Source organism: Triticum aestivum, chromosome 2A (assembly GCF_018294505.1).
Source record: "Triticum aestivum cultivar Chinese Spring chromosome 2A, IWGSC CS RefSeq v2.1, whole genome shotgun sequence".
In the NCBI taxonomy this organism is placed as follows: domain Eukaryota; kingdom Viridiplantae; phylum Streptophyta; class Magnoliopsida; order Poales; family Poaceae; genus Triticum; species Triticum aestivum.
This window is the reverse complement of record NC_057797.1, coordinates 782937147-782951846: the sequence shown is the minus strand read 5'-3', so window position 1 is coordinate 782951846 and position 14700 is coordinate 782937147. Positions and strand designations below refer to the sequence as shown.

The 14700-nt window shown below is 46.6% G+C and overlaps 1 protein-coding gene across 1 annotated transcript; it reads right to left on the bottom strand.

The window, feature by feature from the left end:
- Positions 1-264: 264 nt before the first annotated feature.
- LOC123186755 (mannose/glucose-specific lectin) lies at positions 265-1834 on the bottom strand. The gene is made up of 4 exons (XM_044598462.1): positions 1483-1834; positions 1025-1211; positions 663-863; positions 265-504 (listed from the first exon to the last, which is right to left on the bottom strand). The coding sequence occupies exons 1-4, from the start codon at positions 1761-1763 to the stop codon at positions 265-267; spliced, it is 909 nt and encodes a 302-aa protein (XP_044454397.1). The 5' UTR covers positions 1764-1834.
- Between the last annotated feature and the right edge of the window lie 12866 nt (positions 1835-14700).

The following is a 14700-nucleotide window of genomic DNA, read 5'->3' as shown; positions in this document are numbered from 1 at the left end:
CAGATAAATTTAGTGAAACATCGACGAGGACTGCACGTCACTGAATGGGGGAACTTTATTTCTCATCATCAAACATAATAGATTTACTCAACATAATAACGGACGACAAAGCACGCACCGAGATACGGGGAGCAAGTTAAGAACTGCAAGATGGAGGTCCCAATGGACACTCCATCGATCATATCGAGTTAAACAAAGAAAAATGTATTGGGCTGAACTAAAACTGAAATTGTGCGCATCACCATGGGCAGGCACTAACAGAATTCAAACCGTGTAAATACCAAACGCGATGAGTTGCATATCGTCTGCACGGCCAAAGAAGCCAACGATGCTTTGGTCTTCCGGCACATTAGCTTTGAAGGGCGTGCCGGTTGTATGTCCAAATGGTCCGTATGTTCCTTCGTTCGTGACAAACTTCAGTGACTCAATAACAGTCTGTCCATTGTTAAGGCAGACATGTGTTCCAGACACGGCTTTCAAAATCTCCCGAGGCCCCAGCTGGACCTGCAACACGTCAACGAAAGGAAATCATTGATCAACAACTGACCTAGCAATTTTGGAAACTCTACAAACAACACCGGCCAAACCCAGCTATGTTCTCATTCCATTGAAGTAATGAAAAATTAGCAATCCCAGAACCAAAACATGCATGAAAAACAAACCTTTGTGGGGATACCATTACCACCACCCCAAGAACCCGTGGTGCGCCTCTTTCCGGACAGGTCAACGTAAGTGCATGAATACTTGGCAATTGTCCCCTCATGGACGATGGTCATACTTTCTATGCGCCATGGCTGTTCTGAGTCCGTACCTGAACCACCATGTCCACCCCATGGGCCAGCCTTTGTGAGAGTGGGCAAGCTCTGCATCATGTACAAGTAATATGATCCCCATCAGCTAGCTCTCTATATTCCTAACGGCTGGGCAACAAGGATCGGTACATAAAATTGAATTGGTCGATGAACTTGGACATAATTAAAGCACCCAAAAAAAGCTTCAACTAATAAATAAATACTCTTCTCACCTGCATGCTGCAAAATCCATGGAAGCTAAGCTCCCACGTGTCACCATCCTCTACCATTTCATGGAATTTCACCTTGACTATACCACGCGCCATCGCAAGATCACCTGTCCCGCCAGTGATAGACCACTCACTTGGTTGCTCAAACGTTGCTGAGAGTCCCATTAACTGGAGCGTGGAGCCCTTAAACCTGTGTAATTGGACTTTTAATTATCGTAACTAGAAGCTATAGCTTAGTCCGCCCGTGCCCGAATGCACAGAGATGTTGCCGTTGACCTACAAAATCTTATATAAGCTCTTTTTCTTTCTGAAAATCGAGAACTAGCATCGGGTGCTTAGATTACAACGCAAAAATGGGCAAGAGTACTACTCTCTGTGAACTTTAGCCTAAGTTGTAAAACTATAAAATCAAGCAATATACCTAAATACATATGGAAAATAAAAATAACATGTACGCATACCTTCCATTCGTGAACTCAAGGGTGACGGAATGACTCCATTTACTAGCATAGATTTGCTGGCCTTGGGCACGACCGACTAGCTTCGCGCCATGGCCAGTGCCATCATATATTGTCCAGTCGACAACGAATGGCTGGCCCCACCCATTGATAGCGTTGTCGTTTATTATGGCTCCTCTGGTTGGGTTTGGTCCAGAAGAAATGTTGTGCAAGTACAAGCTATGGAAGTTAAACTCGGTGTTCTCCAAGAGTCCAGCGAATGGTGTAATCTGGAAACTGGCCATGGGTGAGTGGTGGGGAGAACACTAATGCTTAAAGTTGATATAGTAGGACGGCTAACTAGAGCAAGGCACCAAGCTTGTCTTAGTTTGTATGTCTTGTGGCTGGACGATGTAGGGGTATATTTATAGAAAGATCTCTCCTCTTTGGTTCACGTGCTAACCTAGCTGTGGAGAGAAGAGAAAGGCTAGCTGTGGGGCCACCACACCCTTATATTGCCTCATGTCTCCCTTCGTTGCTTTGCTTGTTTCCTTCCAAAGTTTTTCTTCGAAAATGACTCAGCTCTAAAGGTTGATCAAAAGTACAAAGCACCCAAAACATAATAAAGATTTACATCAAGGACCTTGGACCATTGAACGACCCTTGATGCCGCTAGAACAAGTCGCTAAGACATCTCCCATACCAGAGCCGGTCTGACCTGCTGATAACAGCCTAGAAGTCTTTGTGGACGTGCCCCTAAGGACCAATTCCCTGGGGCCGTAGTCGTTGTTGTTGAAGCCTTCAATCGATCCGAAGAATCTGGCACCAAATATATATCGTCATCGCGTACGCATCGTGAGGAACCCTAACCTCGCCGCCCTGAGGAGTTAACAGAAATCTACGATGGAGCTCCATCTAATCCATCCCGACAGATGAACTCGAGGAGGCTCGGAGCCGACTCGAAGAAGAAGCATCGCAATCCGTCCGAGCATCACCCCTGCGAGGACTAATCCTAACCTATATACTAGACGGAGCAGAGGCAGTATTCCCCTTCCCACCACTAATTGCCGGAGCGGCAGACAGAAGGAAAGTGAATCCAGAATTTCGCCTGAGGAGATCGAGTGGAGGAAAGCTTTGCCATAACTACCTTGCAAGACAAGAAAGAAAAAGACCGGTCTGACTCCTTCTGAGCGTGGAGCAAATAAAAAATCTTCGCTTACTTAACACAAATTAACTACTTTGAGGTGGTCTGTCAAAAAAAAACTACTTTGAGGTGGAGCGGATAAAAAATGGGTTAATTATCCTTTTGCTCCCAGTGGTGTCCATGTGCTCAGTTTTGCCCTCAGATGCGAATTGTGCTCAGTTTTGCCCCTAGTCCGTGCGCACTGACTCGTTCCGTGAACTCTGCCGTCTCCGTCGGGTCAACCTTTTGACTCGGCCCTTACAGGTGGGACCAGGCGACAGAAACGGCCAATTTTATTCAGACCGTTGCACGCGTGGCTTGTGGGACCCAGCAGAGAGCCGTTGAGCAGAGAGCCGTTGGCGGGTGTGCTATATAAGCGGGCGACAACGGCGGTGACCACGGCGACAAAGAGCACGGCAATGACCACGGCGAGAGAGAGAGAGCACGGCGGCGGGAAGCTAGCTGTGGAGGGCGCGGCGGTGGGAAGCTAGCAGTGGAGGACGTGGCGGCGTTGAGATCCCTTCGGCTCCGAGCTCCATGTCTTCCTCAAGCTCCCGCGCCACCTCGCGGATGCAGAGCCGGGCGCGTGTGGACATGCCTGTCTTCGTCTGTCCGCGGTGCCGGGTGGGCGTTGATCGGAGGGTTTCTCAGACACCGAGGAACCAGAATCGTCCGTTCTACGTGTGCAGCGAGAATGGGGTAAGAATCGGGGCAATTGCACCATTTTCGTTGTCGGGATCTTTGAGCAATGGGTTGATCTGTTTGGTGTTCATGCAGGTGACATGCTTCTTTCTTTGGGTCGATGCTCTGGCCAAGACTCTGATGAATGAACTGCAAGAAGAGCATGAAGAATGGTTGCGCATGCTGCCACGAACGGCAGTGGCCGCACCACGAGCTCCGGAAGAAGGGATGGAGGGCGAAGCACGCACTGACAGAGAGCTAGCTGTTGAGCTTAGGATGTTGAAGAAGAAGGTTAGGAAGCTTGAAGATCAAGCACTACCAATACCCATTTGCAAATACTTTTGGGCATTTGTAGGTATGATAATCGCATTGGTTGTAATGTTGAAAATGTATGGAAAGGCATGAATTATGGAGGAATTTGTAATCTTGAAATTGTTTGAGAAATCCACCTAGTTTAAATGTTGGTTAAAATAGTTGTTTAAAGGTTGTTTAAATGTTGAAACAAAAAGAGAAGAAGTGACCAACATTTAAATATGTTGGAAAAAAGAGAAGAAATTAGTAATTCAGAAACCCTTTTTGTCCAAAAAAAGGCTGCTCTTGGGCCAAATTCAAAGTGTAGAGCCAAGTGCCGGCTAGACTAATGGGCCAACTGCATCCAATTAGGCCCATTCGGGGGTTCTCTTGCGTATTTTTCTGTTTTCTATTCTGATTTAATTTAGGCAGTAAATCATAATGCTGGAACTTTTTGTGGAAGCTAATTGAATTATTCCGGAGCCAAACAATTAAGGTTAGAATTTTTTTGGAGCTGTTAATTAATCCAATTCAAATACACCGTGATTTAAATCAAAGACCAAAATGTCATAGAAAATGTGCCTCAGCTCTGGTAGAGGTTTACGCCAGGTGCCAAAATAAATGAACAATTTTTAAGGGCATTACATTGAGAAAAACATAATTTGTCTAAAAAATGAAGGGTGGAAAATGCACAAAAAATTGGTGCAACTGGGGACTCGAACCTAGGACCGCGTGGGTTTGTGGTGTTTAGGGTTGCGCTGGTAACCGCTAGGACAGATGGCAAGACTTTGACATGGATAGGGAAGGAAGGTATACATAGTGAGATTTTGAATCTTTTTAAAAAAAATAGTGAGACCGTGAATGTTTGGACACGCGTGAGAGTGTTTTTCCATTGTTTTGCACTTAAATTTTGGAGGGTTGGAAGGTTGAAAATGTATGTTGCACTACCAGATGATTTTGGTCAGAGTGGCACTTGGTCTAAGGATAGAGTGGCACTTGGTTTAGGATTTAAAGGGAATAAATTTGCATGTTAGTTCATGACTTTTTGTTTGAATGAAACAGAGGGCTTCTCACCCCCTCCGATTTTCATTAATGAAAACCACAAGTTCTCGAACTTCATGACTTGTTTAGGGAAGAAATGATATGTTTGGGCACGGACATTTTTTAACACACATAATAAACCCTAATAACTTAGATAAGATGGAACACACCGTACCATTGCAATAACTTAGATAAGTTCACAGTTCACAGACACATGACGAAACATGACACGACACGACACGACATAGAAAAGCAACAAAATAAAAAACGCAACATGACGAGCTTGACTCCGGGCTTGAACATCTTCATCTTTACCTTCTTCTTCCACCTTGGCCGCGCGCGCCCCTTGAACACTGTCTTCATCTTCACACCTCCTCCTCCTCCTCGTCGTAGGGAAGGGAGTGCATCTGGCCTGGAGCGGGGAAGATGCGTTCGTAGTTGGTGTAGATGTTGTAGACGGTGAAGAAGATGGCCTCGCAGCCACACCAAAAGACTTGGCGGAGGAGCTCGCGCGCGTCAAACGGGTTGGTGAAGGTGACCGTGAGCAGTAAGAGGATGCCGCCGCGGTCACGAACCTCGTTGAGGGTGAACATCCTCGGCGAGCCCCGTGGGAGGTGGGCATAGCCGACTCTGAGGAAGGCGCGGGTGAGTTCGACAGAACCCCTCCACCTTGAAATAGCCCACACACGGAGCTCCCTCTCCACGAGCACGTCCGGTGGGTAGCACAGCTCCGGCACGACAGGCGGACGGTTGAAGATCGGCCCGTTGAACTGCATCTTCACTTGGTCTCGCTTGGGGAGGGCTCGGTCGCTTGGGTGTTTGAAGTTGGAGAGGATTGGATCTGGCTTGTGGGTGGGAGAGGAAGAGAGGCACCCCATTTATAGGCCTGTGCATGGGAGAGGAAGAGAGAAAGGATGAGAATGGTGCGTGTGTGAATTCGGACGCGTGTGTGTATCCGTTACGTTTTGCACACTTAAATTTTTGCACAAAACGATGCATGGGACGCGTGCGCGCATCTGAATCACTGCATAGCTCTTTGACCGGGCGGTGCATGTGAATCGCTGCCCTGAACCACTGCACTGAACCACCTAGCTCGCCTCGCTAGCCTAGCTCACCTAGCGCGCCTCGCTCACCTCGCTCGCATGCATGCACGTCGCCGCCTCCCGTGCATGCAAACCCACGTCGCCGCCTCCATGCATGCAAGGCCTGGAAAGGCTGAGACGGGCTATTTACTGCGGTCTCAGGCCCAGAGCACGAGACGGCCCAACGGTCCATCCAGCGCGCCCGGTATTTGTTAAAAAAACAATGGGTCTCCCAGCCAATAATATTGCATCTCGCGGATCGCCCCCCTCCTCCCCGCAGATTCCTTTTAGAAGGGTTAGATCGACGGCCCTTGATCGTCGCTAGGGTTAGATGAACGGTCCTTGTTCAGCGCTAGGGTTAGCGGGGTTTGGGAGGGGTTTGAAGCAGTCAAAGCTATGTTTGACCAGATTTCAAATGAGCATAATAAATTAAATAAAAATCAGAAAAATAAAAAACCTGCGCACATAGTCTTCTTATGTCATATACTAACGATTTAAGTTGATAAACAAGCTTTACATACATTTAAATGATAAGTTCATATGTATTGTATGATATCTCGAGTATCTCAAACTCTCTTGTATGAAGTGAAGAGAAGTGTTTTGGGGAAATGAACATGAAAATTTCAAAAAACTAACCACAGCTTCATTTTGGAGTGACTAAGAAGGATCCAGACTTAGTTTTTCATTTTGATGTTTTACACTTGTTTAAATCTTGGTCAAAGTTAAGTTTGACCAGAATTCAAATGAGCAAAACAAATTTTAAAAAAATCAAAAAATGGAAAAACCAGCGCACATAGTCTGTACATATAGAATAGTTATTTGGCTGATTTAGACAAGGTCGAAATTTTTTTTGCTTAGAAATGAGGCCGTTTACCCTACCTTTGGACCCCTCTTTTTAGCACATTTTTCATGAAAATTTCAAAAAGCTCACCACAACTTCATTTTGGATTGACTAAGAAGTATCCAGGCTTAGTTTTTCATTTTGATGTTTTAGACTTGTTTAAATCTTGGTCAAAGTTAGGTTTGACCAGAATTTAAATGAGCAAAACAAAATTCAAAAAAATCAAAAAAGGAAAAACCATGTTCTCATTCAAACATCATGTCAAACATACTTCTAACATAGGTCCAACATTATCCAACAGAAATATAACATGTCAAGTGATAAATGTTTCATAATACAACATCATCCCTTATTCATAATCTTTCATAATTATTCATAGATAGCGTTGGGGCTTCTGTCTGTTCCTTGAGCTTCTTGCCAGCACTTTGCTCCTCGTGCACCTTGTGCTCATTGTTTCTTCTCTTCTTCTCTTGGTTGTCGGTACGTTGCGCGTCTTCTTCAAACCTACCATAGAGCTGTGCAAAACATAAACGGTAGGGTAATGAGATCATGTCAAGTGATAGATGTACAGTAGTATTTGACCCTTGCAAGATTTACATACCTAGCAGAACTCACAACAACAGAATGTTGGTCACCATTTGGAGCCTCACTTGGATCACCATGATCACCATTTAGAGCCTCACTTGGATCATCATTTGGAGCCTCACTTGAATCATTATTTGGAGGATATTTTGGATCATCATCAAAATCATGCGGTTGTTGACCATCATCATTTGGAACCTCGTCAAAATCCTCATCTGATGCAACCGGCTGTTGACCATCATTTTCATCATCTGTTGAGGCAACCGGCTGCTGACCAACATTTTCATCGAAGCCTTCATCGAAACTCTCTCCGAACGTTGGATCTACTGTGTTATCACAATACTTACCAAAATGACCAGACCCACCACATCTTGTGCACTTACGCTTCCTCGCTCCAAGTCCAGCTCCTTCGCTGCAAGGTCTGATTCGACTCTTCCTTGGTCTACCTGCTGCTCTCTTCAGAATTGGAGCGCAAAGCTTGAATCCAGGGTCCACCATGTCCCATTGTTGTTTTCCCTCCATAGCGGGCAAGGCATAAGCATATGTGGCTTTGAACCTTCCAACAGAGTAGTAATCATGCATATACTGCTGTATGTTCCCTGCTGGACCTGGGAGAGAAGTGATGAAAAACAAGGCATGAATGCATGGCAACCCAGTTATCTGCCATTGCCTACAACTGCAAGTTCTAGCTTCTAAATCCACTGGATATCTCCATTCCCTCTTCTCTTTATCCAAATATGATATCTCTGCTGTGGTACCCGAGCAAAGAGTCATGTTCATTTCCAAGCATATTGTCTTCTGCTTCAGTTCATTCATCACGGCAGGGATGATAATGTGGCCCATGAATTTTGCCTCGGCTATTCCTGCATGATAATGAAATTTCTGCATGTATTCTATCCTTATCCTGTCAAGCAAATCCACCACATAATGACCCTTTAGTTTCCGGATCGTTGAGTTGAAAGACTCTACTAGATTATTGTGCACATAGTCAACTTTGCTCACTTCACTGAATTGGCTTCTGGCCCATAACTTGGAGTGGTGTGTTTCCAAGTATTCTTTCACTTTGGGATTCATGTATAACTGCCTCGAGTGGTAGTTGTGCTTCTTCACACTTCATGTCAAAGATGCTGGCCATAAATTGTCGGTATACACCTTTTCTTTGAATTTCTTCATGAAATTTGCAGCAAGGTGACGCATGCATTCCCTATGCTCTACTCCAGGGAACACATTATCCACGGCCACTTCTAAACCTTTGCAGGCATCTGTATGAATGACCAACCCATTGGGATGTGCAATAGCCCGGCGGAGATTATGCAAAAACCAAGTCCAGCTCTCCTCAGACTCTGTCTCCAGCACACCATAGGCAACTGGAAATACAAAACTATGTGCATCAACTGCACAAGCTGCTACTAACTGTCCTTTAAACCTCCCTGTGAGAAAAGTGGCATCAATAGCCAAATAAGGCCTGCAGCCTGCCAAAAAACCCCGGCGACAAGCCTCAAAGCAGACAAAAACCCTCCTAAAGCATTCCTTGGTCTTTGTCACTCCCCTGAATGTGTACTCCACGGTGTGGTGATCAATATCTATAATACTACCTGGGCTTGTCCTCTCCACTTCACCTTTGAATGAATACAACAATTGAAAACTTTCCTGCCAGTTACCATAAATAGAATCCATAGCATGTTGTTTACCATTGAACAACCTCATGTATGGTAAATCTATCTTGAACTTATCTTTGATGTTCTTCTGCAATTCTTTTGGACCCACTTGCTGGTTTTCTTTCACCCACTTCTTTACTTCTTCTGCCACCCATCTTGACTTGGCTCTACTGATTGTATCCTTCCTAAGGGTTGATTCCTGGCATGTGTGCTTAAAAGGGTTCACTTTGACCTGAACATTAGTGCTATTCCGCATTTTAGATGCAAGCAGCCTCCATGGACAACCTTCAGTCGGACAGTGCACTCTGTAACGTACTTGATCACCCTTGTCAACTTTGAAAGTACGTTCTACCTTGATGCAGTATGTCACAAGTGCATTTCTACACTCATTCATGGATGCAAAAACTGTACCTTCTTCCATATGAGGGTTCAAAGGGTCCCATTCAACAGCTGCAAGGTCTTCGTCCTCACCCATCGCGTCATCATCCACACGGACTGCATTGTGAGCCTCATCTTGATTTTCAGTTCGAGGTGCCCGTCGTAAATTCTGAATAACATCAGAATATAGCTTCTCTTCATCAACCCCAGAATTGTAGCCATCAGGCTCCACTTCAAGGGGGACCCTACTGCTGTTGCCCACACTTGTCGAGCCACCACGTCGCCGTGCACCAACTGAACTGTTCTGGCTAGAGATGCCATTACGACAACTTGGTTCTCCCCGAGATGTTGCACCCGCCATCCTAGGTCCAAATGCCTGCTCAAGCACATCAACTTGCAGCCTCACATGAAAATTATCTTTCTCTTTATGCCTAACAAACATGGTAGCTAGCTCTTCATCATTACTAACTGTCACCCAATTCTTTTCCCCATCATAGTATTTGTATACCACTTCATCAAGCAAACCCCAAGGATATTGGCTACAAATTACCTCCCCAAATTGTCTGAAACTCCAATTACTAGACATTGGCAACCGATAATCAAAACCTCCTTGGTATTTCTTCTTATCCTTTGCATCGAACATGTACCGGTCCCTTCTAATGTGCACCATGAAAGCAAACCGCAACTCCATCCTAACCGGCGAAAAACAGAGACGCAATCAGCACACTAATTGGGCAAACCTACTCGAATCAAGTGTTCAAATGCACAACTAAGCTCAATCTAAACAAGAGGCGAGACTTACCCCTCGGGAACCCAGTCGTGGACGCGGCGGATCTCCGGCCCGACGCCTGCCTCGCCAAATACTCCGGGGTCGCCGCTGCTCACCATTTTGCCCTAGGGTTCTTCCTCCTAGTTTAAATAGCTCCAGCAGCCCCCCACCTTTGAGCGCTCCGGCCGGGCGCACGGAAGGAGGCCGCGCCGCGGATCGAGCAGGTGGCGGGCGCCCCACCCGTGGCGTCGCAGGAAGGTGGTGGGCGTCACAGGTAGCCGTGGAGCATAGGCGCAGGGAGGTAGCGGCAGAGCAGGCCGTGCAGCTGGTGGCGGGGCAGGTGCTGGCCGCGGCGCAGGTGGCGGCGGAGGTGGCGGCGGCGGCAGCGCAGGACAGCCGATCGGGCGGATGGGTTGCCAATGATTTGGGGATTTAGTTGCACGGGCCTACATGTCAGCTCCAGACCCACGTCCATGCGGTCCCACGTGTAAGCTCCGGACCCACAACCACTAACGCTGGCGGACGGAATGGACTCAAATATGGCCGTTTGGCCTCGTCATAGTTGCTGTGCTCGGACTAGGGGCAAAACTGAGGACAATTCGCATCTGAGGGCAAAACTGAGCACATGGACACCACTGAGGGCAAAAGGATAATTAACCCATAAAAAAATCTTTGTTTACCTAACGGCACATTAACTACTTCGAGATGGAGCAGATAAAATATCCTTCGCTTACCTAACACTCATTAGCTACTCTGAGTATAAAATGACAGAGTACACAATTGATATGGCATTTGAAATCGACCCGAGGTAGCCGACCACGCCATGGCCTTATAAATCATACTTCCTCTGTCCCAGAATATAAGAATGTTTTTGACACTATGCTAGTATTAAAAACGTTCTTATATTTTGGGACGGAGGGAGTACTTTTGTGTGTGGGAGAGGGGGGGTGACCTTATAAATCATGCTGACACAGGCATTATTATACCATCTTTTGGTGCTAATTCGTGTCATCAGTTATCAATTGTAAATAAAGCTTCAGATCATTCCTCAACACAACGTTCACGTTCTACTCGGTGATGGGTGATAGATTTGCTTGCTAGTTTGTTTAAGTGGAGATGGTGTGATGGCGGCGACATCCATATGGTAGCAGGGGCGGAGCCAGGAAATTTAGCCATTGAGTTTGCTCATTCACTCTTTATGAGCACTTGATACTAATTTATGAAGATTAAAGTCTAATTGCAATACAAAGTATAGTAACCATAAACAATATAACAAAAATAAATATAGTATCACATATCACATACTGTGTTGCTTTAAAAACTGAAAAGTGCAGGACATACCTAGGTCGAATGGGTGAGCTTGATATGCATGTATCAGATATCTGGATCTGATGACCGAGTTCTCTTCAAATGATACTGTTCAATAGGCTAGATCAATCAATGTCCATGGAGAATTTTTTTTCAAAAAACTAGGGCAAAAATACTATCGCACTAGGCAATTAGGCTAGATAGAATATATACAAGAGAGGGGAGATGTGGCAACGTAATCTAATTACCACAATTTTTGGGCTACAGTTGTTGTCGCTGTGGATCTACACTGACCTGCTTGCCGGCAGCGTGCGGCAGCCGAGGAGCCCAGCAACACGAATAGAGGAGAGTCAAGCGGGAGAGATGTGGTTGGCAGTTGGCCGGTATTGTTTCGTCCTCCAACATCATCATCGAGCAAGGGTCCAAATCTGGAGTTCAATGGCATGTCCCGGGTGCTACCCAGATCTGATTCTTTCAATGATAATAATGGCTTCGTCTTTGATAAGCTACTTTGAAGGTCCGCAAAACTGCATATCAGTGATGGATCTGCGTCTCCCTCAAGCAAATAGGTGATCCTTTACATTTTCTTTTTTGCCGAACAGATTAAAAGTTATAAGGTTTAGATGTCTGGTGAAGTGGCGGCTGAGTTGGTTGTTGACTAGGCGGTCAACAAGTGAAAACTAGTCAAAACTGCCCATAAAACTAGTTTGAGGCGAGGAGGGTTGATAGTTGTCCAGTTTTCATTGGGTTGTTTTTAGAAAAGGAGGATTACAGCCGGCCTCTGCATCATAATATTGCATGCAGCCCCTTTATTAAGAGTTTTCATAGTTTGAGGTTGTAAAATAGACAGCTTTGAAGTTTGGGGTTGTTTCTTAAACTTTGATGACAATTGATGGTTGAAATGTGGACTTCTCTATTGCTTTGACTTATAGTGTTCACTGCATGCTCGTGCCGGCCGCCGAGTACAGTCGAAGATGGAATTAAGCAAGGGTAGGTGTCTACTTCAAGACGGAATCATGGAGGTGGTAGATGATCCATCGGAAGATAGTATAAGATGCAATCATGGAGGGGGGGGGGGGGTTCTTATGTCGTCGCACCGCTCGCTTCTAGCTGAAAGGATTTGCTATTTTCTTGGCTGTATTTTGAACCAGGGTTTAGTCTACTAACATGACAACTGACAACTAACCTACTCCTGACATGAACTACTGGAAGTGGCCGGCCTTCCCTGCACGATGTTCTTTAATTCTTTCTCTCACACTAGTCCCTGTTATTTGCCCCTTCCCCGCTTAATCGCTTGCCTGAAAACATGCAAACTGAACCTGCATTTAGAAGGTGCAGGATGCAGAGAAGCATAATTACTGTGGATCGGATGCAGAGTTTTTGAGCTCGAGCTCAGATGAGCCCGATGAACAGCAGATTCCGGAAAAACTTAAAAGAAAACACAAAAACCTGAAATTTTTCTGGCGCAAATATTGACAAAAGTTTTCAGTGCTTAAAAAAATTCATCAAAGAATCACATTCGTGGAAGTCGTGGCAAAAACAGCACCATGCTCCAAAAATGTTATTTCCGAAAGCAGTTTAAATTGCTAATTTTGTTTTTTTCCTTGACATCCACGAATGTGATTTTATGCTGAAACTTGCAAGCACTTAATTTTTTTTTGTCAAAGTGCATCATACAAAAAAATCGTTTTTTTATTTTGTTTTCATTTGTTTTTTGATTTCACTATTCATCACGAGCTCCGTACCGTGGAGCTTCTTCTCCTGCGCGCCGCTGCGCTCTTGTACGCCGCCCGCCATGCTCCACATCGGCATGCTCGGCCCTGCAGGACAGAGCCTTGCTCCGCCTAGCTGACGCACTTGTGCACTGCTGGTCTGTTGCGTCGTGTCGTGCGTGCTAGTAGAAGTTGAGAGGGAGGGTTTCCCGGGGATATATGGAGCTTAGCTGCCGCTGGCCTTTGGCATTGGCGCATTGCCTACTACAATGATGCACAGTGGTAACTGAATCGCAACGAGCCGTCCAAAAGAACCCCAGCCCCCGCGTCGTCTCTCCAGGAGGCGACTCGGGCGGATCCCCGCGCCGCCTCCGGTACCAACCCCTCCTGCCCATCCCTCCCTCACCGACGCCGGCGCTCATCAACAGGCAAAGCGTACCGGCGGCTGGCGGCGGCGGGACCTTTCTTCTCGCGCATGTTGGTTGCCGTCTCGTCCAGATCTCGCGTTGGCTGATGCGTGTGGAGGTTGGGGCGTCAGCTCTTGGCCTGCTGCTGCCCGATTTGGGTTTGTGGCGGCCTCCTCTATGCATGGCCCAGCGGGGCTCCCGGTGGTTCCATGCCGATCCGCAAGTTGAGGCTGCAGTTGACAACGTGTTGTGCGACAATGGAGGGACGGGCAGCAGTTTGAGGCATGTCAGATCTGTGGCGACTACATGCAGTCATCTCCGATGCGTCTTTGGCTTGGCTGCAACCATCGTCAGGGGTTTGATTTCGGAGGTTCTCTTATTTAGACCTAACTGGCGGCATCGGCCAATCACTCGAGCTGCGAATTGTGGTGACCACTAAAGGATTTTCATGAGGATTTCTCTCTTCAGATCCTGGTCATCTTCCCGAGAGGGGGCTGATCGTGGCCGGTGGAGAAGGCGGGTTGTGGGTCTTCGCTCCTGCTCAGATCCATCGACGGCGCAACCCATGGCTGTACGGCGGCCGGTTGGGGGCCGGCGCGGAGCTGATCTGCGTGGCCCTAGTGGTCTTCGCGCGAAGTCACGATTCTACATGTGATCAGTCCTCTTTGATCTAACCATCGGTGAGTTCCGGACTTCTCCTTTGAAGGAAACCAAGGACTAGCGTATATGGCGCTCTATGGACACCTTATTTGGATTGGGGGCGGTCGTGTACACCCGCAATATCAGCATAACTAGCTTCACTAGGGTATCACGAAGCTCTGTTTTTGTTGATACCTTGGGACATGTCTGCACCAAGATTTACAAGGGAACAACACATGCGGAGAATGCCATGGCGTGATTGGAGGACCAGCAGGCGGCGATGGTGGGGTCTTGGAGGCGATGAAGACTTTGCTTCATAGGCAGTTGTTCAGACTTGGCTTGCGGGATATGTTCCTGTCCAGACCAGGCACGAGTTCCTGTGAGCTAGGTGGTAAGTGACTTGTAGTAGCCTCCGCAAGTGGGGCGGTAGCCTTGGAGGACTTCTTTGTTGGTGGTACTCCTTTGAGTACCGAATCGTTATCTTCAGGGTGAAAACCCAAGGTCTGGCCTTTATTAGTTGCGCCTGACAGTGACCTTGTTGAAGGCATTGTTTTTGGGAACGCGGTCTTTCTCCAGGGTGAAAACCTACGATCTTTGATCAGACAATGACAACACTTGTGCATTGTTTCCTTCTTGAAGACGTTACTTTTGGAGAACCTTCTTTGTAGTC

Coding starts and splice junctions, on each gene's coding strand:
- LOC123186755 (XM_044598462.1), bottom strand. CDS start 1,763: ATGGCCAGTTTCCAGATTACACCATTCGCTGGACTCTTGGAGAACACC. Junction 1,212..1,482: donor CTTGAGTTCACGAATGGAAG/GTATGCGTACAT, acceptor CCAATTACACAG/GTTTAAGGGCTCCACGCTCC. Junction 505..662: donor GTAATGGTATCCCCACAAAG/GTTTGTTTTTCA, acceptor GACGTGTTGCAG/GTCCAGCTGGGGCCTCGGGA.